Genomic DNA, 27,240 nt, shown 5'->3' on the forward strand with positions numbered 1-27,240 from the left:
TATGTAAAGCTGAAAGTTATCTTTATTTTAAATTGAATCAGATGAAACAGAAGTCATAGTTTTACAGACTCCCAGGGCTGTGCAGCACGGAAGTGGTGCAAATCCAGGTTGAATGGGAAAAGATGAACTTGGGGAAAGAGAATTTCCCCTTAATCTTTCCATTCATTCAGAGAAGGAAATGTGTCAACATTTCCTAACAGAACTCACTCCTAGTTGCAGATCTCTCCAGGGAAAATTAATAGATTATGAAACACCACATTTTACTTGCCTTCACAAACCTTTGGTCCAAGAGGAAATATTGGATAAACTGCTTCTGCTCATCAGCAGACTCAGAGATGCAGCCTGGGCAGAACAGAGAGGCATCCAGGTGGGGCTCCTACCAGCTTGCATAGCTGAGCAGATGTCTCCACCTGCAGCAACTATGATCCTAAGGAAGAACTCAACCTACTGATCCTTGGAATGTACTAATGTTCTTCACCAACTGTACTAGCATGAGCGCTATATTTTTTTTCATAGCAAGTTTATTTTAGGAACTCAGGCGTGCAATCTCTGCTATATAGCAGTTACTTTGCTATTAATAGCAATGATCAGAGATTCTTTGAATTAATGATTTACTTCTAATGTGTTTTTTAACCTTAAAATAAAGCACAAAATTTAATTTTAGCTGTACCTTCCCTGTAACTAGAGGAAAATATGATCCATGCCTTGAGCAAGTCTCTCAAGGCAAAATTCATTGCACTTTCCACTGACCCCACAGAAAATTATTATATGCTGGACATCAGATGCATTTCAACACTAGCATATCCAAATAGCATGCAGGCTAGGTTGGTGGTAACATGTCAAAATACCATGTCAAAGGAATTAAAAAAATGTAAATCTTTACATTTTTCAGGGAGCAGTGGGAGAATGAGATAAGATTCAACATTGGCAAAATTTACACTTAATTTTAAAATATTTGAACATATTTCTACTAATTCTGTTTCCACTTGTATCAGGAGTTGAGGGTATTAAGCATTTCACATATGGGATCTGTGTCATGTGCATAGTGACAGCAGTTCAGTGTACTTGGCAAGTCATCATTCATATAATATTTACCTACACTTATCAATACAGATTTCCATACTTGAGATTTACAAGATCTGCAGCAAGAAAGATTTCTTCCAGTTTTCACTTGGTTGGTATAATTTTGTATCATCTTTTGCTGGGTTTGAAAGTTAATGACCTTATTTCTTTATAGCCCCTTCTCCTGTCTTATCTTAAACAAATGCCATGATACTAATTGTGGAGTAGCCAATCCAAAAGAGAGTAAATTAGGGAGTCACAATGCTTAGCAAAACTGCTTCTGATAATTTTATCACAACAGTGGAGGCTTCCAGTTCACAAATGCTGATGCAAGGGATCCTCTCTGGATGCATAAAGCAGACCCCAATACACCATGTATTTATTTTGTTATGTAATCAATGGACAGTAGACTTTTTAGTGATATTGTTAGTGTAGCCTTATGGAATGAGCATCTGTCATTGCTGATTATATAGAAAAGATAATGCACACAACCTGATGTATAGAGGTGATCTATATGTTCCCTGTAATGTGTTTTTATCAAAAAATACCTATCAGCAGTCCGTTACTTCCTACTGGTGCTTGGCACAAGGTTAGTGGGGAAAAAGAATATTTGATTACAAGCAAAGTTCATGCTTTCTTGTGTCCCTGGGTGAGGAATTGGGAAATCTCGTGGATAATTGCACAGCTGAAGCATTTAGCAGAAAACAGAGGTCCAGTAAAAGGTAGGTGTTCCACACATACCAGCTCATTCCTAACTGCACGCGTATCTTCTTTGTCTCTGCTGTGCTCCTGTGTTTTGGCAGATCTTGCCATGACAGGAGAGGACAAGGTGACCACACACTGTGTGTGGGCTGGTGAAAGAGCAGCACTCTTATGCTGGGGTCACTCAAACCCATGTCCTTGCTGAGGTGAATGGTTACGGCTTTTCTCTAACGCAACAACAGTACAACAGCAAAGGTTTTTCCAAGCCTTGGGGCCTGGATCCATGTTCTTTTACAGCTTTCTTGAATTGCTTACATGAACTGTGCTGTCCTCAAGCAAGCATTGCTCTTGCCTGCTGTAAAGGTCAGGAAAGGCTTATTCAAAGGAAACAGCCTGCATGCAAACAACACCCCACACTGGCATCATTGCTTTAGTCAGGACAATAATTTGTCAGCCTGCCTGTCCTCTCTGATACTCAGATATGAAGGATCTTGTTTTGCTCTCTTAAGATGATAAAATCTTAAGTAATCTTACTACAATTTTGTATTAAAAATGCCTGTTACATTTTTCATTCCACAGCTTGTCTGTAGACAGTAAAGCATTAATCAGCATGATAGAAACATGAGAACTACAAGAAGTTTTCTTATAGTTTCCCATAGGAAGAATTGCTGAAAACTTTCTTCTTTTATTTTTGTGAGACACTTTTCATGTACTTTTAAAATACTCATCTTCATGGGATCATGAGGGGAATGTCCTGCTTAACTAACTTAATTTTCCTTTATGACAAAGTTACCCATCTAGTTGACCAAGGGAAGACAGTAGATATGGAATTCTTTTGATTTCAGCAAAGCTTTCAGTACAGTCTGTCACAGTATCCTTCTGAACAAAATGCCCAGCACACACAGCTGAATGTGTCCAAAATACAAAAACAGTACGATTTTTATTGTTGTAGTCTGGGTTTCTTTTCTCAAGAAAAGCAGACAATTTAAGCAGTAATCTGTCTGGGGACTATTCAGGTTTTCAGATGGAGAAATTTTGTTGCAGGATGCAGGTAGCCCTTAAGCAAGTAGCTTGGAAGTTATTGCTGTTAATTTCTATATTCTCACCAGAGATGGAGGGACAGATTACAAGAGTGCTTCTAGGCAACTGTCATGCCAGGTTGGATGGATTTGCATAAACCCACTCAAATTCATTAGGGGCACTAATGATTGAAGGGTGATAACTCTGATTGAAGGGTGATAACTCTTTAAACCACTCTACCAGGACCACAAGGGCAGGTGAGCAGAAGCTCTTCATTGTGACCCTGTGTCACAGCACGTGTCACAGTCAGACAGCCATGGTACATAGAGTATCACCATGCAATTTCAGACAGCTTTAAGGATTCACCCATACAGAATAACATCATACCTCATCAGAAGGCTTCAAGCACCTGCCCATATAGAATAACACCACATCAGAAAGCTTGAAGTGTCTGCTCTCCTTGTTCTTTAGCCCAGCCTTTATAGTCTAATGTTCCTGCATTGCACCTGTGTGTCCTTTGGTGGTTGGTCAGTGCACAGGGGCACTCCATCGCTCATTGCTGTCAATGCTGTTCACCTGCCTTTCACAGTTATAGCGCATTAGGAATGAGGCTCTGCCACAGCCACTCTCCGAGTTACCACAAACTGCGTACCTACAACCATGTGGTAATTTTATTCTTCATTTTTCTTCCTAATAGAGTCCTTTTCAAACTTGCTTGTGTTTAACCAGTAAGTTCTCCATCTCAGAAATCTTGAGGATGTCTCCTTCCTTCTCTTCACTATCTTTAGGTGTATTCCCAAGGATTTTTTGCAGAAAATTTGAAAACATTTAATTTCTTGGAAATTCCACCTCTTTGTTTCAAGGTCCATTAGAGGACACAGGCATGGGAATTGACGTTTTGACTCAAATCCATGGGAGGCAATTGAATATTATGGTATGTAGTAGGTATAAATTTGGATTTTAGGTTCTGATTCTGCATTGTGTAACTACTCCCTACTACTGAAACATGTACATATGAACACAATGTAACAATAGGTGCCCTAATGATTTCATAAGCAACTTAATTCTTTTTTCAGGAGAAAGGCATTATGAAGGGACCTTTCATGTGTTAAGCACTTTTCCATCTAATCTATGAAGGTAAAAGCAGCTGGGATTTGTGAATCAGAGTAATTCTAGATATTATTAAGAAAGGGATTGTAATCATGTGACAGCGTTGATTTTTCTTTCCATTTTTTTCTTTCAATTCTTTTCAATTACATAATTGGACTAATACAATACTAACAGTATTGAGACTCTCCATCTTTATCCCACTCACAGCAAGCTCCTGGAGCCAGGTCCTGTAGCCACTGAAGTGAGAGAGACCTTTGCCAGAGACTTCAGTTGTGCAAGCTATGTCCTCAAATGAATGCAAGTACACATAAGGAGCCTTACAGTTCATGCAAATAAGGGAGCTGATGAGTGGGCAAGTTGATTACAGCACTTTCACTGATTCCACATGTGGATGTAGTATGTGGGAAAAATGTTTGCACCACCTGCTCAAATTAACTTACTGTTCTTTGCTTTGAATGAACCCCTGGGGAATCAGTGGAGAGCAGAAAGCACCCAGTTCAGTTTGTTGTAGGAAAAGCTGTTACTGTATATGTATGTCCCAAGGCTTTTGAGAACAGAGGAATTTAAGAGAAAAAAATCCCATTGACAAACCAGGATTTTCAGTACAACTTTAAACCAAGTATCTGGACCTCTCATTCTATTTATTGTGTCCACATCTCACATTGACATCAGCAGTGATTTTCAGTGCTTCATTAACTGGTCTTTGTCTTCAACTCCTTTGCTTACTTATTTGCAGGGATTACAACCAAAGCCTCCCATAATGCCATACAGCTTTCAAATCTGAGGCAGACAAGTGTGCATTATGGATTGCAAACTGGCATTAGCCCAGATTTTCTGCTCTGTAGCTCTAATCCAGTCTGTTATTGGCTGAAGACAGCACGGTGCAATTTAATTGTTCATGTGTAGGAACAAGACCACATATAATAGCTCTGTTGTCTCTCCTTGTCTTCCAAAGCTTATGGGGGTTAGGCTTTGTTGTGAGACTTGTGTTTACCTCTGGTGAGCAGAAAGATTAATTTGTGCAATCCTTGGGTTCCTCACAGAGGTACATCTGTGTACAATCTGTTTTGCCTTCTTTTCCAGCCTTTCCTGTAGAGAAGCAGTGGCTAATTTGCCTCCTGGATAAGGAAAGCCCAGAGTCGGTGTCTCACACCCACCTTGCTGTCACAGCAATGCCATGTTGATTGCTCCACATGCCTCCCACACAAACGATCTCACAAAGAGCCCTGTGCCGATGCAGCTTCTGTATCCAAGCTGTGTTACCCACAAGCACTAGGAATGCCTCTGCAATGCACTGTGCTCTGCAGGTCTGCTACAAAATTAATGGAAAGGGGGAGAGCAGAGGGTGGGGTTGATACAGAGGAAGAACAAAGGAGCTGTAGCCTGTCCACCCCCTCTGCCATCAGCACCATCCTCCTCCACATGCACGCTGTGGACTGCGCACCTGCCTGTGCCCATGCCGCAGTCACCAGCACGGCAGCTAGGGCTGGACCCGAGCTATTAAAGCCTTGCTCACAGTTATCAGCTTCCCTTCACAGCCACCACTCATGATGAACTGTCCCCACATCTCAGGCAAATTTTAAGGGAAAGTTGTAAAGTCTAGAGACAGTAGTCCTGTGCATGGTTTGGTTCTTCTGATTTACCAAATCAGCTTTGTTGGAGCTAGTTCCAGCCACATACAGCAAGTCCGTCGTAGAAGCAGTGTAGAAGGAACATCTCCAAGACCTTCCCCGCCTCAGGAGCAGATACACCAGTGCACGGAGACCACTGGGTCAGGATGGCACTCTTGACATGGCAGGCTGCCATCTCTGTGCTTCTCGAGTGACACAACTGCCGTATCCCTCCTGGGCGCAGCAGAATCGCCCCCTAACTTCCCTCTTGGCATGTTCAGATGACGCCGTTTAGGAGCAACAGGCCACACTCCCGATCGGAGGGAGTGAAGCACGCTGGAGGTGGCCCTCGGGGACTTTGCTGAGCGATAACAAACATGCAGCGAGTGAGCTCAAAATGACAGAAACCCGCGTCTCCTCCAGGGAGAACCGTCAAAGAAATTCCACGAAGCTGCTAGTCACTCTGCCTTTCTTCTTCGGAGAAGCAGAAACTTCTCAGTCTGAGATAGACGGTGTCTCCCAGAAAAGAAGACTGAGGAAGGAAGGGGTGCGGAGGCTGCAGCACCGCCGAGGGGCGCTGACGGAGCGCGGCCGGCAGGGGGCGGTGCAGCCCCGCGGGAGGGCCCAGCCCCGCCGTGTCCCCGCCCCCTAATCCCTGCCCTCTGTTCCCTGCTCTCGGCTCCCCGCCCCCTCTTCCCTGCCTTCTGTCCCTTTCCCTCTGCTCCCCGCCGCTGCCCCAGAGTGCCCGGGAAACGCTCCCCATGAAACATATCCCGACGAGCCATGGTCACAGCACCCCCGCCTTGCTCCGGGGCTGGAAACGCCGGAGGTGGTGGGGAAGGATCCTGCTGATCGGGGAGCGCTCAGCAGTGATGGCTCCAGGTGAGTTTTCCAGGCAGTGTGCAGGAGCAACCCCAGCCAAGTACCCATGAGGCTGGGACTCACGGAGAAAATCTTAAGGCTCACTGATCTAGAGAAGGCGAGAGAAGACGCGACAATGTTTAAACAGATGAAGGCTGCTACAAAGGGGAAGTTGTCCTCCAGTCCCACAGAGCACCAGCTACTGGGCTTGGAAACAAGCAAACACCAGTTTAGGTCAGATGCTTGAATAACGTTTCTAATGCTCAAGCTTTTTTGTTTTGGGTGGTAGTGGTGATTTTTCCTTTATTACAAGTTCTTAAAATCCTGTCATGACCTGGACAGACATATGGCCATCCAGGAAACAGCCTGGTACCTTCCCTGGCAATCTGCTCAGGCGCCGATTCAAATGTTGCACTGGGTCTCTGTTTGCTACAAACTAGAGATCACTGCAGATAATCGAGCTCTTCTGGCTGATGTCACGACTACTCCTATCAATTCTTAAGAACCCTTATGTAAAAATAACTTGTTAAGAAAGAGAAAGAAGAGGGCAGAGTGGATGGAAGATGAAGGTAGAAGGGAGGGAAGAAAAGAAGGAAAGAGAGGAAGGAAGGGCAGGCAGAAGTGCACTTAACTTCCCCTCCTTGTTCCTAGTCCTGGAAATCCCAAAAATTCCTGGAAATTTCCATGCCTAAGAACAGTGGCATGTTCATGAGGCTCATTACACAACAAACTTACTTCACATATTTTGTGCTGTGGCTGGTAACCATTCCATGAGGATCAGTTTCAGTATAAAAAAGAAGTGCATTTTAGGTAGAGTTGAAAGAATGAAGAAATCCAGGAATTTCTACCATGCCCTCTCTTCACTACTGGTATTTGCCATTGATCTCAATCCCACATCAATAGCAGCATTTAAAGAAGATATTCAGTGCATTAAATGTTAAGAACAAGATTTACATGTCACATTAGGCTTCTCAGAAGACACCAGTGACTCATCTTGCAATTGCTAATTAATGGAGCATTCAATTACCACAACTCTCTCATTCATTACTCACAATGGAGCAGAACACAACTTGCTGTCACAAAGGCTCTTGCAGAGACTCCACAGTTGTCAGAGGGATCCCTGGCCCAGTCCTGGCACAAGGAAACCTCTAAGACCTCCTGCTGGCAGAGGTCCTCCCTTTTGACAAACTTCCTCCCATTTCAGCCCTCCCTCTCCACTTTCAGAAGTGTTGTGCACCACAAACCAAGCTGAAACAGCAGTGGCAGAATCTCCAGCCACATTGTTTCGTGTCAGTAGAGACCTGCATCTTACTTTAGTCCTTGTAAAGGCATGTTCAGCCACCACAGCTCTTGCTGAGCCAGCAAAGGGAACACTGCCTGAAGTAAGTATGCACAAAAGTACCGACACTGTTGACATAATCAGGGTGCAGCATCACAAGCTAAAATAAAATCAGCAAAGGTTCACAGTATTCCCAAAAGCACAGGGCTTGTCAATCAGATCAGATCAGATCAGATCAGTATTTCCTGCAGGTTAAAGCAGTGCTCCCATGCTCTGACCAAAAAATTATTGAGCTTTTGCATCTGAAGCAGTGGGAAGCCTGGGGAGAGATCTGCAGTCTGTCAAGGGGCTCACAGAGTTTGAAAAAAACACCACTGGTGGTGTAGTAGGAGGAGCTGCAGTCAAAAAAATACTGAACTGTTACTCAGTATCAGTATCAGCTTGAACCAAACACATGACACTGCAAATAGCTGGGGCTTGAGTATAAGCCTGGCACACACCGATAGTTGAGCAAATCTGAGGATAAAATCTGTGATCAGCTGTGTAAGGGACGCTACTGAAACTTGATATAGAGGCTGCTGAGCATAAGGGCCTCTCGTGCTGCTTAGCCAACATTCACAGGGCTTTTCCGGCTACAGGACAGACCTATGGAGGATCTGGCACCACAGAAAGCTTGTGGCTGGGCAAGGCTGATGATTGGAAAAGGTGATATTAGAAGCAGACTCAGAAGCAAGCAGCTGTGGCCAGGGGGAGGAGCTGCATGTGAAATTACACCACGCAAAGGGCCGATGTCCTTGGATGCCAATGAAGCCATAGGGCACACTCCTCAAAAGCATCAATCTACTTGTTCTGATCCAGTAGACTGTCCCATCTTTCTTGGTGGCCTTCACTCACCAGTTGTGGGGAAAAAAACCCCACAAAGGTCTTTGGAATCAGTGTACAGCACACCCAAAGTGAAATTTTCTTCCTTTTATGTCAGACATTGGATGGCTCTTCCTCAGAATTGAAGGTCTGCATAGCTTGCACCTTATTTGGCTCATTCACAAGTGAATGAAGTGCCTGCTCTGTGCTTTCATTGCAAGTTGAAACAGGAAGTAAAACTCCCAACTGTCTCAATATGTCTGGACTTGATTTCCACATACCACAGAGTTGCAAAGCTCAGCCTAATCCTAAACTAACCCAGGATGTGAAGTAAGAAAAAATCAGAAAACAAATCTTCACATCTGTTCAAATGAAACTGTATTTAGACAACAAATGTGTGCTCAGACTAAATGGGTGTTTAAGCCATACTGTCACTGAACTGTGACTTATCAGAAAAAGAACAGAGAAGCAGGAAAAGGGTAGAGACAATTCTAGACACAACCAGTTGTTATAATCAACTCTTGATACATCTTTCTGAAAACAAATATTTTCTTGACCAGTAAAATATTTGTGTCAGCCTAGTAATTTGGAGTATCACCAAATACCCCTTGTACTTAGAGAGGTGGTGTAACACAGATTTTCCATGTTTTGTGGGTGAAACATTTAACTCTTTTCCAGCAGGAGAGGCACACTGCAAGAGAGAAAGCAAAGGGGCAGGAACAGCAGTGGCAAGCCGGGCTGCACATCGAGGAAGCAATGGATAAATTCAGAGATTACATCGTTTGGAGTGTGGTACCCTGCGATTTCAGTCTTCATTAGACCCACGGAGGGTTTTCACACGGACACCCCGTGCAGTCCCACCCCTAAGGGCTCTCCCTCACTCCTTACACCTGTACACATTTCCAGCTGGTTCCCAACGACGGACGGTCAGGCGTGTGCCAGCACGGCCCAGCAGGCACGGACATCTGGGCAGCGCTGCTGGCTCCCAGGCTAGGGCCTGAAGGTCGCTGCCAAGCCGGACCTCCTGCACCAAGCCGGGCTCGGCCGAGAGCGGCCGCCGTGGCCGCAGAGTTGCTTCACCAGTACAGAGAGAAGCAGCATCAAAGACGTGGCTCTATTCTCTGCCAGAAAGGTCCCCGCCCCCCACGGAAGTTGAAGGCGCCTGGAAACCCGTTGATGGCAGCCCCGCACGCTCCGCTCCGGGCTCCCGCAGAAATCCCGATAGCCCCTGTTGGCCCTTCCGCCGGCACAGACCCGAGCGGCCGCCGGACCCGGCCCGGACAGGGGGCCGCGCGGTTCCGGGCCTCAGCGGAGCGGCAGCCGGCGGAGGAGCCACGCGGGGCGAGCGAGGAAGGAGAGAGAGGAGGGGCGGGCCCGGCGGGCCCGGCGAGCCTGGCGGGCTGGGAGCTGTAGTCCGCTGCCGCCGGCTGCCGTGCAACCGGGAGCGGAGGAGGACTACAGCGCCCAGGGTGCCCCGCGGCGGCCCCGCCCCGCGCTGACTCGTTCAGCACGTTGTCCGGCTAACGCGCCCCGCGCCCGCTCCGCCCGCAGCGCCCCGGCCAGCGGCGGCTGTGCCGCTTCCATCGCCCAGCACGGCAGGTCAGGGGGGACGGGGGGCGGCCGCGCTGCCGTGTCCCTCCGGCCGGGGGGCGACGGGGCCGTGCTGGGGCCGACCCCGTTCGCGGCGGGCGCCTGCAGGGGGAAGCGGGGGGGGGGGTACCGCGTTCTCCCGGTGCCCCGCAGAAGGGGAGGGGGCTACGAGCGGCGCGGCCGTGTTCCCTCGCTGCTCTCCCTTGGCACGCACCCGGCCCTGCCCCTCCAGGTGCCGGCCCGGAGGTGCTGCCGGGCAGCGCCCGCTCTGGCAGGGAGGTGGCCGGGGCGCGGCGGCCCTACTCGCTCCCGTTGCTGGGAGCGCTCCCCGGGCCTGGCGAGAGAGTTGCAGCCGGGGCTGCACTGCCCCGCCGATGACCCCGCAGGCGGCGGGGCCGAGGGGCCTCTCCGGCGGGGCCGGCCTCGCGGCGGCGGGCGAGCTCCGCCTCGTCGCGGGCGGGCTGCGGCCATCGGCCCGGCTCGCGGGGAGGGAGGAGGCCGAGGGGCCGGTGCCCGCCGCCTCCCGGGGACGTCCCGCGAGGAGGCCCGCGCTGCCCTGCCGGCCGGGGAACTGCAGTTGGGCAGGAAACTTGGGGGAAAATGCGGCTTTTGCAGCCTTTTGTAAGGTCCCGGACCCGCGTGTCTTTAGCTCCTTCGTTATGGCTGTTCACCGGTTTGGGGGTTCACGGACGTGGCACAACGCTCCTGATCCAGGTGTTTGGTGATAAGAGCGTGGGATTTGTTTGGTTCTGGCGGAGAGCTACGGAAAAGCCGAGACTCACAGTTTTCCTTCTTTTTCTTTATTGGTCTCTAAACAGTTGTGGCTTTTTCTGAATTCACGTCTGATAATAGTTCAAATTAACCTATCTCTTGAACATAACTCGTGTCACAGGCATAGCCTGGGCTCTTCTCTTGTACTGATGTACTGATGCAGAGGTCCATATAACAGAGGTGTTTATTTTTGCTAGCTTTCAGGAAGAAAGGGAGTATTTTTCTTTGGTAAAACTTTCTCCAAAGTTTCAACTGGTGGGTTGGAAAAGCGAGAGAACAGAATGGTCTTTTACAAGTTGGATACTGTTTCACAAATGTGGTGGAGACAATACTAGTAAAAACAAAAATACCCAGGGTGTCTGGAATGACACTTCTCCATTTTGTAGAGTTGTGTATCTGTGCAACTACTGTCCACCTCATTAATGAAGGTATTCCTTCTTAGAAAGTTAACAGAGTAAGGCAAAAAAAAAAAAATAAAAACCCAAACCAAACAGATTCCAGAGGTTTCTCGTCTGTATTTTAGTAGGGGAAAAACATATACATTTAATTATTCTAAGCTAAATAAGTTTATTAATTGAAAAATCTGGGTTGTGGCTGTGGCACTGGTTTGTGCCCTGCTGTCGGTGGCAGTAGTCTTTCAAGATTCAGTGACTTGAATTGACTATTCTATTGTAAATTTCAGTTTTAGGTTGCTTATTGTAAATTTCAGTCCTCACAGTGTCTGGCACTCTGGCATCTTAACTTTACACCACTTGGATATTGTGTAGATTGGTGCTAGAAGAGTTAGATTGATTTTTCAGTATATTCTTTCTTCCATATGGCAAAAATGATGAAACACTGCTGCTGCTGTCACCACAACTGTGAATGAACCACGTGGATTTGTGGGAGAGTCATACGAGTGCTTTTTTTAAGAGAATACTTTTTGGAAAGCAGCTTCTTTTTCCTTATTTGCTCTTCAGGAAGAGTGCAGAGTGAGATTTGGGGCAGTCTTTGAAAATGTAGAAATGAGAGCAGGCCGGAGATAAGTGTGCTCCAGATTTAATGGGAGTGGTGTGTAACTGTGTCTGTCTGAAGTGATATCACAGCATGTGCTTTGCCAGCCAGTGCTAGTAGGAAAGAAGGATTCTGGAGCTCTCCTTGTCCTGTCAGGAGACAGGACACTGGCTGTCTTTCATAGATGATTTAGTACAAAATCTGACCAATATATTCTCTTCATGATAGTTGTTACTAGATTAGAAACATATTTGCAAATACTTATGTGACTTGAATCTGAGATCAGGCCTTCAGTTATCGAATGCTTTTTTAAAGGGCCATTCAAATTTCGGGCAGTTTGAACATGTCACTTAATACTGCAGTTCTGTATTTGAACTGAAAACATTGGTAGTGAAAACTCTTTTTCGCCTTCTAATAAAGGACTAGGGGAACATAACTTTAATATTAACCACAGTTTATAGATTTGTATGAAAACATGCATGCACTCAGTGACAAGTTCTCTTCCTGTACACTTCTTTTTCTAATAATAAAAAAAAAGTAGAGGAGCTCTTTTCTACTCCTGCCTCCTTCCTTTCCTTGCCTTTAGTTGACCTGCCTTGCAGTTTTGGTTGAAATCACTGAGGGATGCAAGATCTTAGCATGTCCACATGCAAGAATTTAAATGTCCTGATGACCCTGCATGTCAAGCACTGTGCTGGAGCTCCGGGAGTGTGTCTTCCAGTGGGTAAGCCCTTCAGGCTGTCTGCTAAATTACTCTGTCTCTATTGATAGTGCAACGTCCTGCTCTTATGTTGAGAAGTCTGTCTATCTCAGGAAGGGTGTGCTCGCTTTTGAGAGAGAGCAAGAGCCTACACCATGGCTGAACAACACGGTCATTGCTGGTGAAATTGAAGAAAGTGTCCAGTCACCTGCATGCTGCATCTGGAGATCCTGGTCTTGCCTTGCTAGGATGCATATGTTGCATGTTGCGCTGGTAGCTGTCCTTTAGAAGCACAGCAAGACAGCCCATTACAGTGTACTCTGTAAAGAAGGCCTGTGTGTGAGGAACTGGCATCAGGAGTAGCTGAGGGGTTTTCTCATTTCTTGGGAGGGCCACAGATAGTCATGGAAATAGAGGTGTTTTTTTTTTTAATATATATATATATATATATATATATATATATATATCAATATCAGGAATAGTGTAGCCAGCAGGAGCAGAGATGTCATCCTTCCCCTGTACTCAGCACTGGTGAGGCCTTACCTTGAGTGCTGTGTCCAGTTCTGGCCCCTCAGTTTGTGCTTGAGTGCATCCAGAGGAGGCAACGAGGCTGGTGTGGGACTTGGGACACAAGCCCTGTGAGGAACGACTGAGGGAGCTGGGGGTGCCTGGAGAAAAGGAGACTCAGACGTGACCTTATGACTCTCTGCAACTCCCTGAAAGGTGCCTGTAGTCAGGTGGGGGTTGGTCTCTTTCTCCAGGCAGCAATTGGAGAGCACTTTCTCCAGAGCAATTTGAGAGCAATCTCTCAAGCTGTGTCAAGGGAAATATAGGTTGGATATTTGAAAAAGTTTTTTCACCAATTCTGGTTGCAGCACTCAGTGCCATGGTTTAGTTGAGGTGTTAGGGCATGGGTTGGACTTGATGATCTTTAAGGTCACTTCCAAACTAGTAATTCTGTGAATTCTGTGAATATACTGAATTGGTTAGGTGCAGAGTCCTTTACAGGTTAAATGAGTGGTGCAACAGCTGGATGGACTTGGGAGTAGAACAGCTTTCCTGTGAGTGTGTTGATAGTACTGAGTTGTTAGTGTTATCATGGGCTTCTGTGACTGCAGGCTAGAATTTGCCACCCTGGAGCTTTGTCTCTGAGGAGTTTTTCTTCAGTTCTCTGCCACAGTAGAGCTGTATTTCTTTACTTCTTGCCAGAAGATGGGCCCACGTAATGTAACTGGTTTCAGCTTTGTGTTCACCTAATGATTTTGAAAGAATAGATCAGCTTGTTCACAGATAGTGTTTGGAGAGTAGGATGAAAGGGACAGGCAGAAGAACACTACTGATAAGTAATGTGCTTGGCAGTAGGGCAAAATTATTTTGTCCTCTGAAATTCCAATTTTAGCATCATAAGGCTTGTGTTTCAAAGTGTTTATAACAAAAGTGAATGTGTCTGCTGGTACTTTTGAGATGCAGCTTCTGCATATTTCAGCAGACAGCCATTGACACTACAGAACTTCTTCACTTGTTTCCTTTGCTTGCTGCTTGTAGGTTATGAACAGAGTGGAAGAGCTGCTTCTTGTAGGACTCCATACACACGCAGCAGCTGTGCTATTTCCCTGCTGTTCTGCTTGGGAGTGTTTTGCAGAGGATTTTCCAGAAGTATCACTTTGTTCATAGCTTTATGTGGTCTGGAGAGAGATGTACTGATATCTTACCCCCAGCTACTGGATACAGGAAAGTCTAATAAAATTATTTTGGTTCTACATCTTTGCTGAATTCACATAATTCACATTGTAATGCAATAGGAAAGTGACTTGAATAGATGTGTAGGTTCTAAAAAACTGTCAGTTTCTGAGTGCCTGTCCAGACTTGAGCCACAGCACTGTAGTCTTTCTGTCCCGTGTTTCCTAAACTTGGCAGTATATTTATAACCTCTGCAACCTCTTAAAAGAATAAAGTTTGTTCATAAATCTGCAATGCAGTGCATTAGCATCCTGATTCACCTCATACTTACTCATTTCATCAAGTAGCCCCAGTCAGTGTAATTAGAAATAACTTGTAAAACCACAGAGCATATGAGAATGCCTTCTTGTCTTTCACTGATAAACATGTTTTCAGTGTCCCAGGCCACATATTCTCATGTTTCAACACCTCCTTTCAAGCAAAATTAATGTAGTTGTCTTTGGCTTTTATGTTTTAACTACCAAAGTATGCAAATGGATGTTGACTCTAGTGTGCAGTACCTGAGTTTAGGCTGCATATGTCTGCACAGTTCATTTTGCAAGAAAACCTCTTTGATGTTCAGAGGGTAAAAATATGCATTTTGAAATTTGTGAACAACTGAGTCGTGAGAAACCAGAGCCATGCTCTACAACCATCTGTGGTTACAGAACCAATTGCTCAGTTGAGTTTCAGAGGCGTAGGTTTGTGTCAAAGAGATAACATGCAATATGTGGAGTAGGTCACCTTGGTGATAATTTTGAAATACATTCCAATTTCTGAATTTGTGGCTGTTACATTAATTGGTAGACAGGTCTCCACAGATGCATCCTTCTGAGTATGAACAGGCTATCAACAGAGTAGACACCATTTGGAGCTATGATTGTTTGTAAACATTTATGAGATTTCTGTGCTTTAGTATGGAAAAAACCTCATCAATCTTAAATACTCTGTTTTTGTTGTAGAGTATGAGATCTAAGAGGTTATCTGTTATTTTGGTTTTGCCTTCTTAGTAGGTTAAATGTTAAGCATGGAAGGTGCTTTATTCGGTATTTCAGACAGTAAGTAAAGAGTACAACAGTTTGTCAGTGAGAGAAAAGTTTGGTCTGTATATTCTGAAGTACTGATATGCCTCTTCTGTTTACATAAAATAAGTGACCCTGTTAAAAAGTAGCAGTATTCAAATGAGATGTGCTTATGCAGCGCATAATATGAATGTAAAGTGTACAGGCTATACCAGCTAAGTCAAATATCCCAGTGAAACTGCAGGTTTAGAGGATGAAAGGAGCACCGCGCTCTTAATGCACATAGATGCAGGTAAATTTTTATTGCTGCATCTCATGCCAAGCTGATGGAACCTGTGTTCTGGTCAGGGTTACTGGTGTTTGAGGACATGAGTCTGTTTGTGACATAGTCTTTTGTGTGTGCCTGTGGCTTATGTCCAGTTCAGGGCAGTTTTGGCTCAGTTGTTGCATGACCTGTGTGAAGTGTGCTATATTATCACTGGAAGACTCCCACCTTATTGTTCAAGAGCTTGCTTTCAAATTCAGTCCTCAGCCTCTCTCTTGTCTTTCCCACAACAACTTTAGAGGAGCAAGGATGGGTGGTAGTGCCTTGTTACTAGGAGGAAGTGCTGTCCTGTGGGATGCGTAGGGATCCTAGAAGGACCAGTGATTAAAAAGAAAGGAAAATTCAGATTGCAAAATTGAAATGCTTTGAAAGTTCCATGAGCCTTCTAACTACTTTTTTAGCTGCCAGAGGTCAGATTTGTAGACATATTTAAGCATTCATATACCTCAGTTACTTGTTTGTAAACAGGAACGTATATGCAATCCTATTTCAGAGGCTACAGGATTAACACTGAGATTAAGAGATGTGGGTACTTTCTGCAATGTTAGTGAATACTGTAGCTGTCAAAAGCTCTAATAGATATATTTAGATTTGTTTGTTGAAGGGATCAAACACAGAAATTTTTGCCTGTTCCTTTCAACAAAAGGTGGAACAAGCTGTAGTTTGGTAACTCCTTTCCTAGTTTCTTTACTAGCTATTCTCATGTGTGTTCAGCGCATAGAAAATACAGAGCAATTATAAGACTACGGACAACTTTTATTTCCCTCTTGCAGTGTCAACATGTTGAGGAAACAAAGTACTGCTTCTGAATTTCTGTATAGCTCAAAAGGAGGAAAACATCCAATAAAAATCTTGTTAAAAAGTAGCTGACTATGTTGTTTTATAGGTAGGAGCATGAGAGGTTTTTTGAGAGCTTTTTTATTGATTGAGTTGAATCACTGTCTGAAGGAAGTAAATTTAGACAAGACATTAAAGGAACAAGTTTAGCCCTACTGTAGGAGGATACTGTAATGAGTTGTCTGTGTGGTGTTTGAATTTTCTCACTGAAATTAAACAGGAAAGGGCCTTTTGTTCTTGAACTTGCCTTGCTAGAAGCCGATTTGTGAGTGCATGTACCTCTTGTGTTCTTGAGACTGCAAGCTAGGAGAGTTTCAGATGCCTAAATATGAAGCTGGAACCGAAACACTTTGGTTGACTAAGGCAATCAAGTATGAAGAATGAGTTCATGAGAAGATTTTGTGCAAAGAAGTGCTGCTGAAGCAGGTTTATATTAGGAAAACTGGAGGGCTGATGTGAAATAGCATGGTAGGGAGTTCTTTCTGCCTCTGCTTTGCCAGCATCTGTGCAGGGTAAGTAAGCATTGCTAGAAGATGTTGAGCTTTTCTGTGTGTTTCTTTCTAAACTTGCTATTTTGGGAGGAAGAGAATAATGCCCATGTGCACGGGAAGAATTCAGCCCCTCTTTGGCAGTACTTTTCTCAGTAGCAATGGCTGTCCTGTCTGTGCTGTAGGAACAAGAAGAGCTTGAGAGGAAATAGGTGCCTATCAATAGAGATGAGTATGGCTAAATTCTAGTTTTGCTGTGGTCTCAAAAATTTTAAGAGTTGGCAAAAGGGCTTCAGGTTTTCACATACCTATGTGAATAAACAACAACTTTTAATCGCCCAGTGAACGGTTGGTTCCCTTGGACTAACAAAGATGCAATAAGCACAAGAATTCCATTTGCCTGGAAAAAAGGTGTTTGAGGTGGAGATTCAATCATCAATCACCCCTCTTTGTTTCTTCTAGCTAGGAATTTTCTTGGTAGTACTTGAATCAGGAGAATGAATCCCTGATTAAGACAGTCTCCTGGCAGATAAGAGAACAGAAATACTTCCTAATCGCTGATCTTTATGAGTGCCTGAAAGCTGTGTCTCCCAGTGCATCTGAAAGAAGTGCCCTGTCATGTCTGAGATTTTCAGTGTATGATAGATCTCACAAGGGCCTCTTCCTGGCCTTTGAAGTAGCTGGAGGAGGGGAATTTGATTGGTTTCCCATATTCATACCAAATCTCATGGTAAGTAGAACTTGAGGTTATGAGATATTGCATTATACATATTATGGAACACTGTAAATAATTGTCTGAACAGTTTTGGTTTCTTTTTTTTTTTGCCTGTGGCTTTTCAGTTTGGGATTGAATTTCCTTCTGTTCCCTGGCAAGTTCTGTGGACCACCTCTTTTTCACAAGCACCTCATCTAATCCTAGTGATCTTTTTCTCCTGGAGGAGCAGGAGAAAAAGATCACTGTGTTTTGCACCTCTGAATGACTGTGAGACTCTTCCCTGCTTGCCAAAATCGTTTAAAATTCACCTCTGGGTGAACAAGCACAAACAAATAAGATGCCTTGTTACCTTGTGTAATTTCTTTAGGAAAGTAAACTTGAAATAAAAAAGAAGGAAAAAAAAAAAGCCCAGGACACAGGTTGGAAAATTAAACTCCAAGAAATTTTGAAATGCATGGATGTAAATTGTTCAAATGATGCCCGAATTTGATCTGAATTGGCCCCTTTTCTTGCTATTGGGCATGGTGAAAGGAAGTGCATACAGATTTGTGTACTTCAGTTGGTTATCTATGTAACAGCAAGGTATATTTGGTCTTCTCTCAGGGGCTTCAAATTATATTTCAGATATCATAGCACTCACATTCCTTCTGTGAAGACATAGAAGTGCAAGGATAGTGTCTTTCACATGGATGAGCTAGATCAGCCTGGAGTCCAAGGTATTTGACTAATTCCGAAATACATGGACTTTTGCCAGTGCTGCTGAGGAGGATGCTGCTAGCTGAGTACCCAGCCTTGCCTGTACTCTGGTGAGTCTAGAAACAGGTCTTCTGCATGGAAAATGTCAGCTCCAATGTAACTTGAGCAGATCTAAGCACCTGAAAACAAGGGCATAAAATCCTTGGAATTTATCTGGAAGGGATCTTCAAGATCATCTAGTTCCAACCTTCTGCAGTTGACAGAAGCACCTGTAACTAGACCAGGTTGCTTCAAGCTCTATTCAGACTGGCCTTGAACTCTCACAGGGCCTCACCACCCTCACAGTAAAGAATTTTTTCCTGATATCTAATTTGAATCTACTGTCTTTCAGTTCAAAGCCATTCCCCCTTGTTCTGTTACTACAGCTCTTGTAAAATGTCCCTTTCCATGGTTTTTGTAGGCTCCTTTCAGGTACTGGAAGGCTGCAATTAGGTCACCCCAAAGCCTTCTCTTTTCCAGGCTGAACAACCACAATTGTCTCAGCCTTTCCTTGCAGGAGAAGTGCTCTGGCCATCTAACCATCATGGTGGCTTCCTCTGGACTCAGTCCAACAGGTCAGTGTCCTTCCCTTGCTGGGGACTCCGAGCTGGATGCAGCTCTGCAGGTGTCACCGGAGCAGAGGGACAGAATCATCTCCCTCACCCTGCTGGCCTCACTGCTTTGGATGCAGCCCAGGACACAGCTGGCTTCCTGTGCTGCAAGTGCACATGGCCAGGTTGTGTCCAGCCTCTCATCCACCAGCACTCTCAGGTTCTTCTCAGCAGGGCTGTTCTCAGTCCCTTCATCCCCAGCCTGTACTGATAATGGGGGGTTGCCCCAACTCAGGTGTAGTACCTTGCACTTACTAAACCTCATGAGATTCCCATGGGCCTGCTTGTCCTAGAAGAAAACGGTGGCAGACTTGCCTGTCATTGTGGCTGCACATTCTCTCATCTTTCATGGTGGAAGTGTTGTTCCATGGATTCCCTGCAGAGGCTGGAGCTGGAAACAGCTTGTTTTCTTCAAAGGTATAGGTCAGTTAAAAACCGGTGCTAGTTAGCTTGAGTAAGCTTCAAAGATGATCTCTCCCCCACCCCCACCAGTATTAGACGTTTAATTTAGTTAGTAGTGGGAATGGGATGACGTTTTCTAAAATGTCACTTGGTGGAAAAAATGCCATGTAGTGCTTCTGTATAGGAGTCTATTTTTAAAACAAAACTTGCACTTCATTAGTTTGAAGAGTAGTCTGTAGATAAGAGCCATATTTTCAAATGCCAGTAGACCTTAATCAAGCTTAGAACTTTAGGTTGTATTTAGGGCCAGGTGACTCACTGACAGAAAAACACTGTGGTCTTTTGCACACAAAGCAATTGAGAACCAAGCCTAGAGCTGAGCATCAGAGTATTGGTACACTCTGAGTGATGCTGTAGTTAAACAAGTATTTTCTCAGAGGGCAGTTGGTTTCAGCATCTCTGCTTCATGCTGTTCCTCAAGTTTTGGTGCTGCAGTTCTTCCTGCAGCTGTTTAATCATCTGAACTAAAAATGCCTTGGTAGAGTGGCGGGGGAAAAGTGGTGTTTTTTTTAAACTGAGCCTGCTTTCCACTGTGGTTTACTAAGTCAACAAGTAGTTAAGCCAGTCTATCAGAGACAGGACAGGCTAAAAAGAGGCGCCGAGTTTACTTAACCCCACAAAACTGAGGGACTGTCTTGAGTGAGGTGTCTGTGGGCTGCTGAGTCCCACTCAGGTTGCAGGTGTCAAGGCAGGGCTTTATTTCTGCTGTACTGCTTTAGATCTGTCCACGATTGTAAACTGGGGTATTACTAAAGCAGAAGAGCAGTTCAACTTCACCTGCTATTTCAGCTTACTCTGACATCCAGATTTCCTTGACTTGACTCCTTAGAAGGCAGGAAGGTCCTGGTTTTAAAATTGTGCCTTGTAGCACAACCACTGGAGTGCTTATGTTGCCTGTGCAGACTTCTTGCATGTTTTTGAATCATTTGTTTTAATGAACTTTTTGGACTGTGTGCAGTGTGTATTTTTTTGTTTTGTTTAGTGAGGTATTGGCCTCGCAGCTCAGGAGTTGTGTCTGTAGCTGTTGCCAGCTCAAGCTGTAGGAATCTGTTGGGTTTCATGGAGATTTTGCTCTAGAGACCATGCTGAAGCCAGGATTTTGGCCACTCCGCTTTTTTCTTGCCCAGCCTGCAGCTGTGATCTCAGATTTGCTGGCCGACCACGAGCAGTGGACAGTGAGAAGGCGCAAAATCCTGAAATCCCTCTGCTGCATGGTGGGAGATGTGCCAGTGGACAGAATTACACTCCCTTGCTTCATACTGCCCAGGCAAATCCTCTTTTAAAGAAACTTATTTTAAGCAAAGCTAGAAAGTAAAATGGCTTTCTAGAAACCAGAATGCAGAGCACTGATCCAACTGCAGGAGACTTCTGTATTTGGGGAAGGGGGAGGCTTGCCATCACATTTGTGTGCTGAAGTATGCTGTCACCCACATGCCAGCCAGCTTTTCTCCATCCTCATCTGACCATAGGACAGGAGCCAGACTTGTCTGTCCACTCCTCAGAGCAGGACTGCATATGTATTCCATGATTAAGTTGTTCAGGATTGCTCTCTCTTTATTTAATAAAATAAAACACCGATCACATGTACTGTGAAATAGCTCAAATGGAAGTAGCACAAAATGCTGTGGTAAAGAAGCAGCACTTTCTTAGAGTGCTTTAGTATTAGTAGATGCCAGTGAGAGTAAGCAGAATGAGCACTGGTCATGCATTCAGTGTCTTGTGTAATCGCCTCAGAGCACCGCCCAAGTCCAATCACAGCACTCTGCCAGCATCAGGGGGAACTTTGGACTTTTAAGATTCCTTCATCCCTATTGTTAAACTAAAGCATGGAGACCATTCAGTAAGGGATTGAAAACCTACTTTCATGGGTTTGTCACACAGATACTAGCTGACTGATCTTCTAACTGACACATTTATAAATATATGTGGTCACATGACGCAGATAAAACAACATTTTTGACTCTAGTTGAATGTTAAGATTATGACTGCTCTCATATTCTGTGCAGCAGTAAAATACTAGAAATATAGATGATTCCTAGAATCTGCCTAAAAACTGTCTTAATGTAGTTGATACAAACTAGACAGAGCTACTAAGTTGAGCAAGACTTTTGCTGTTGCAGAAACTGTTCTCTGGCTTGAGCCACCTCAAGAACCATACTGAAACAGGCTGGTTTTACCTGGGGGAGTTGCTGTTGGTTTGTTCTGGTTCTCTTAATGGCAGTAGAGTTGAAGAGGTGACATTTGTGCCTCTTCACTTTGCTGCTTTTATTACTCAACCTTTATTAGAGACTGTAGAGATGCATATATATTTTTTTTTCCCTGGACAGTTCTTGAGAAAATATTCTGGGTTATGCAAATAATTTTTAATTCTCTCCCATTTGTTTTTACTTCTTGCAGTTCTTGTGTGGTTGGTGAAAATAAGCCTACGCTGCAGGAATGCAAAAGGAGCAACAGCAAGAGGTAGGGCTTGGAGATTAAGTTGTATCTCAGTACAATCGCAGGGAAGGTCAAGAGTGAATCAGCCAGGTTCTTCTGCTTATTTTTGGGCAAGTTCTGCAAAGTCTTAGGGCTGAGAATGCTGGTGTGAAACCCCTTTTAAAATGGAGATGGAGAGCTGAGTGCTATTTTTCTTGATACATTTAGGTTCTTTTCAGGTTCTCTTTCCATCCAGTTGCAAAATCTAAAATGGGTCTTTTCTATTATTCTATTTGCAATTGAGGAATTGCATAAAATAGCTTAACCTGTGAGATTAAACCTTTAGGAGGAAAAAAGGTTTTGTGAGTTAATTACAGAAATTGATTATATACGAATAATCTCATGGCTGAAGTTCCTTCACAAATTAAACTGAGATGATTTTTCTATCCTTTCTGTTCCTTTTCTTCTTTCATATCCATGTATCTCAAAACCTTTTTCTGGTGTAATCAGTGAAGCTCAGGAAATTTTTATCCTATGAAGTACAAGAACATCAGTTCTTTTGTCTTGTTAATGAAAAAAAAAGAACAACAGATTCCTAACATGGTGGCTTAGTGCTGTTTTCATTGCAGTGTTGTGATGTTGTGATGACAAAGCCAGCATAAGTGATAGGATTAATTCCATATGTTACAGATGGATAAATTTTTCCAAAATATTTTTGTGACTAGACTTAATGTATGCAAGCAGTAGTCAAGCCATATGTTGTGATCAAAAGCTGAGCTGGTGTTAAATTAGATTTGTGAATGTAATTGCAATTTGCAGTGTAATTGCAGTTTGCAGTTGTCAATGAACAGACTTCTGCTTTGTAGTGAAAGGATGATGTGTTGCTGTGACTATTTTAAACTTTGCACTATAAAGCTGTTTTATGTTTTGAGTTTAGTCCATGAAATGTATCATAAATTTTTCCTTGCCTTCAGTGGGGCCACGGTAAGACTCAGGATTTATTTTCTCAAAATTCCTGTTTGGCATTATGGAATGCAAGAAGAAAATAATTACTCTTATAGGAAGCTCTTAGCATTTGGATATGCTTTGTACAGCCTTGCTTTAAACCTTACCAGGTTAAGTACAAAGTAAACATAAACCAATCATTTTAGCTAAAAAGCTGACATCCATCAGGAGAGGTTGGCTGCCTGCTTGCTGACTCATTAATATTTTATTTCCTTTGGAAAGAACTTAAATGATGATGGGTTCTCATCTCATCTCTAACTTTTTGACTTAATGTTGTTCAGAAATTCCAAATTCTTCCAGTAGTTATCCTGATTAAACTTTGAATTAAGGTAGTTGCCTAAAAGTAGTTTATAATTCAGCTTTCCCTTACTCCTGAGTCTTTTCTGCACTAACTCTGCCTCTCTGGCTTGAATGACATTGGCTGGTTGACTGGAATTATTTAAATTCTATGTATTGGTTTTAAAACTTGCTGTTTAATTAAAAATAAGAAAGGTTTTTTTTAGTCAAAGACCTGTATCACATATTTCTAGGGATAATATCGAAGAGTCGTCTTTGTGAATCTTTTCAATTGCCTTCTGTTCCTTTAGAGAGCAGAACTCTGCAGGTGCCTCGTGTCTTTGATTTCTGATATGTATAAAGTCAACATGTGCATGAACTTTGTAAGATTTGATGTGCATATTGTGCAATTGCCTTATTCCAACAAATACTTGGCCTGACTCTTCTAGAATGGATGTGTTTAGTCTTGTGAGTACTGATTAACTTTGTCAGACTCCTGACAGACTAATGCTGACTGGTAGAATCAAATGGTATAAAATAATCAGTGCGCATTTTAGTTTTCAACACAAAGTGCTGTAGTAGCTGTAGTACTGTAGTAGTGTTAGAGATAAATTTGTTCTTTTTGTCCAGAATCCCATTTATTTTAAAACTCCGTCAGGTATAAATATTATCTCTTAAAATAGGCATGAAGTAGTCCATTTTTAAGATGTTCTATCTCATACTCAGGCAGCTAGGAAAAAATAGTTGTAAAATCACAGATGTTTTGAACTGTGACACTGCTTAAATTATTTACTTGCTTGAATATTATTGGTAGGATGAAATTAGATAAACTCACAATAGGAAGGATTTATTGAAACATTTCATTATAATTCCCAGCTTCCTTTTGAATTTGTTTCATACAGGCTGCTGCAGATCCCATGTCGTCCTCTGATGCACCAGAAGATGGCCCAAAGGGAACGTCAAGTATATCGCAAAATATCTGTATGTTTCTGGTTGGACTGGGGAGGGTGATTATTCTGGAAGGGGTATTCAACTAAATGTCCTTGCCTTTTCCTTACCTAAAAATGACAGGGCTCTTGGCAAAAAAAGGAGATGCTAATGAAGTCATAGCTGATTTAATCTGTTCTTGATTTGTTTCAAGGCCCAGTTGTGTAAATCAAATTTAGAAAGAGCAATGACATATAGATTGTCAGTTTGCTGATCCCATACTTACAAGAGTGAATATTTTTAGATTTAATAGATATACTCAGCTATTGTTTTAAGCTTAGCTATTGCTTTCTAAGCCAGTGATGCATGAGTATATGTTTGCTTTGACAGTCTGGCATCTAGTGATATGATGGTGATGAGTTGTCCCAAATGGAAAGCTTTGCCCATGCTAGCATGATAATGTTTTGGCAAGCCTGCAGAATGTGGCAATAGAAGTATTCCAACCAAAACTGTCTTGTGAAGCCCAGGAAGAGTATCTTTTCTCTCCTGTTATTGGCAAGATCAGATAATGTCAGGCATTTCTTTCTCAAGAGGAAAAAACAAAGTCTTCTTAGGATTTACCTTATCTGTATTGATACACTGTTATGATATTAGTGTATCTGGTGCTCATTTGTAACAATAGGAGCATTCAGATTGTGCTTTCTGGCAAATAATAGGCTCTGAAGCACCTCAGGGAAAATTAGTTTGTAACAATAACACTGCTGAATAATTCTTGGGGATCTCAGCTTTCATGCGAGCAAACAGAGCCTTGACTAAAGCTATGCAGACCTATAGAAGCTGATTAATTTTTTATGTGACTTTTTTTCCAGATATAGAAGTTGGTTCAATAAAGACCATAGTTGCTCCTGAGAATGCTTTCCTTAATTGTGTCCTTAAATTATAACATCTGGTGCCGTACCACTGCCACATTTTTTTTTCACGTGAAACATTATTCAGTCCAGTACTGAGTATATGTGTGAGGTGGAAGCTTGAAAAGTAAATAGAAATTACACTCTTTAAGGGTTACCAAATATGTTGAAACCACTTCTATTTGGGGGAATCTGAATCATAAATGGCTTTAGGCTAGGAAAGTATTTGAGACAGGTATTAAACACACTTCCCCATGTATTATGTTCTCCATTAGGCATCTACTTTTGACCATAGTGGGAGGTGGGATATTTGCTTAGGTGGGTTTTTGTTCATCTGCTATGGCTGCTTTTATAATTCTGTGGCTGAGAGTGCTACAAATGCAACAGCCTTACTTCTACTTCGTTTTTCAGTCATGTGTTTCTTACTTCCTCCTCAGCATCACCATCTGTTTTGGCAGCAACAATGCCATAGCTCAGACAGTACTGATTGCAGCACACCTTGTTCTTGGGTATTGACCATGAAGTAGCAGGTTGCTCAAATGCTAAGAAGGATGTTGTACGGTTGCTTTGGTTTTTTGGTTTGGGTTTTCTCTTTTGTTTGGTTGGTTTGCTTTTAATTTGGTGGGATTCTTGTTTGGTTGGTTTCGGTTTGGGGTTGTTTTTTTTTTAACAGAAAGTCTTACAAGATTAATATTTGTGGAACACAGCTGGGGCCAGAGCCACACAGCTAAACCAGATTCATAAAATCAATATGCGGTAGGAGGCTATAATTTATCTGCATCTTTGACATCCTGCCTAGAAACTGTTCACTAATCTTTTTTTTTTTTGTTTTTTTTTTTTTTTTTTTTTTTTTTTTTTTTTGTTCCCCTGGGCTTATGATCCTATTCCAGGCTTCTGGAGACCACTTGTGACTTCTGCTAACTTGTACAGCAGCTTGCCAGAGAAAGAGAGTTGGTTGGAAACAAAACTCTGCTTTCCTGCTTAATACTTTTTTTTCCTAAGATGCATTACAGCTTTAAGATGACTCATTCAAAACATCTTTAATTTCTCATTGATATAGTGTTAAAGCTTCTCTGTCTCAGTCAATGAAGCTACCTGGCAATGAGCATCTGTGACAAAGCTGATAGATACTCCTGTTTTCCATACAGGAAGCTTGACATAGAGGAGCTAAACTCACTTTGTACCATTTTGATCTTAAATAGTTGTTGAATCTAGGGAAGAATGATTGGATTCCTGACCTAAATAAATACCTCTTGAGGTTTAATTTTCCTTTGTGTACTGATCCCTGGTGTGTTTATCACAGAAAAGGCTAAGGTTGTTACTGTAGTCATCCTGTGTGTGCCAATATGTGGAGGTGACTTTGCCATCGTATTCACACCAGTGTCCATGTGTTGCTATCGTTTATATAGATAACAATCCCAAAATGGAACACTTTGGGTTTAGAATTTTAAAAATGCTTTTTTTTTTCTTTTTCTCTAATTTAGTGTATACCTTTTCTAAGTATTCTTTGCTTCTCTGTCCACCTCACCTGCCACACAGCTTCTCTCTTTCCCTTACTGAACTGCGTGGACAACCTGTCCCAGTGTCCACAGGGTAGGAAACCTGGACTGAGACCCATGCTTGGAGGCAGCCTCTCCAGTGATGGCACTCTCAATGATGTAGCTTCAGAATTGAATGTAAGATTACAGTGGTAAATCAATGGCCTTTTAGCTCTGCTCTGCTGTTTAGTGGCGACATTTTTATTTTCTGTCTCTACTTACCTGCACTTTATATCATGGGTGCTTTTCTTTTCTATTTTTCTTTGCGTTTATAGCTGATGCAGATGCATTTAAAATTCTCCTGGAGATGAAGCTGAAGAAGAGGCAGAAAAGGCCTGCTTTACCAAGCACTGTGACTGAGCTTAATACTGAGGATGGTTCTAAAGTATATGTGGTTGGAACAGCCCACTTCAGTGACAGCAGCAAAAAGGATGTAGTAAAGGTAAATACTCAGTGTGAGCTTCAGCAGCATCTTTATAATGTTTCAATTTAGCACTAAGTAGAATGAAGTCCATCTCTCTGACTTGTTCTGTGCTGTAACCTTCAGGCTCTGTTTTTTTCTGATTGGCTGTTGGAGGGCTAACAGCACTATGGGATGAGAAGTAGATATGTTACAGTAATTATTTTTGATGCAATACATTGGTCTACCAGCTCAAATATTTTTATTTGCCCTTCAATAAAAAAGGCAGATAAAGCAT

At 43.1% G+C, this 27,240-nt stretch overlaps 2 protein-coding genes across 3 annotated transcripts in view; one reads left to right on the top strand and one right to left on the bottom strand.

Moving 5' to 3' along the window:
* HDAC10 (histone deacetylase 10) overlaps nt 1-27,240 on the bottom strand; it is a 480,741-nt gene that overhangs the window by 377,604 nt on the left and 75,897 nt on the right. The window lies entirely within an intron of this gene.
* Nucleotides 9,999-27,240, top strand: part of TRABD (TraB domain containing) — a 32,592-nt gene continuing 15,350 nt past the window's right edge. Inside the window, exons 1-4 of one of the 2 annotated variants that reach the window (XM_030238116.2) lie at nt 9,999-10,104; nt 21,871-21,933; nt 24,072-24,150; nt 26,818-26,984. In XM_030238116.2, coding sequence (XP_030093976.1) covers nt 21,910-21,933; nt 24,072-24,150; nt 26,818-26,984 — 270 coding nt within the window. In that variant the 5' untranslated portion in view covers nt 9,999-10,104; nt 21,871-21,909. Of the gene's footprint in view, nt 10,105-21,870; nt 21,934-24,071; nt 24,151-26,543; nt 26,681-26,817; nt 26,985-27,240 lie in introns of those variants that run through there. The other variant, XM_018910213.3, reaches the window with a different exon arrangement.

Source organism: Serinus canaria, chromosome 1A (genome assembly GCF_022539315.1).
Source record: "Serinus canaria isolate serCan28SL12 chromosome 1A, serCan2020, whole genome shotgun sequence".
NCBI classification, from domain to species: Eukaryota; Metazoa; Chordata; class Aves; order Passeriformes; family Fringillidae; genus Serinus; species Serinus canaria.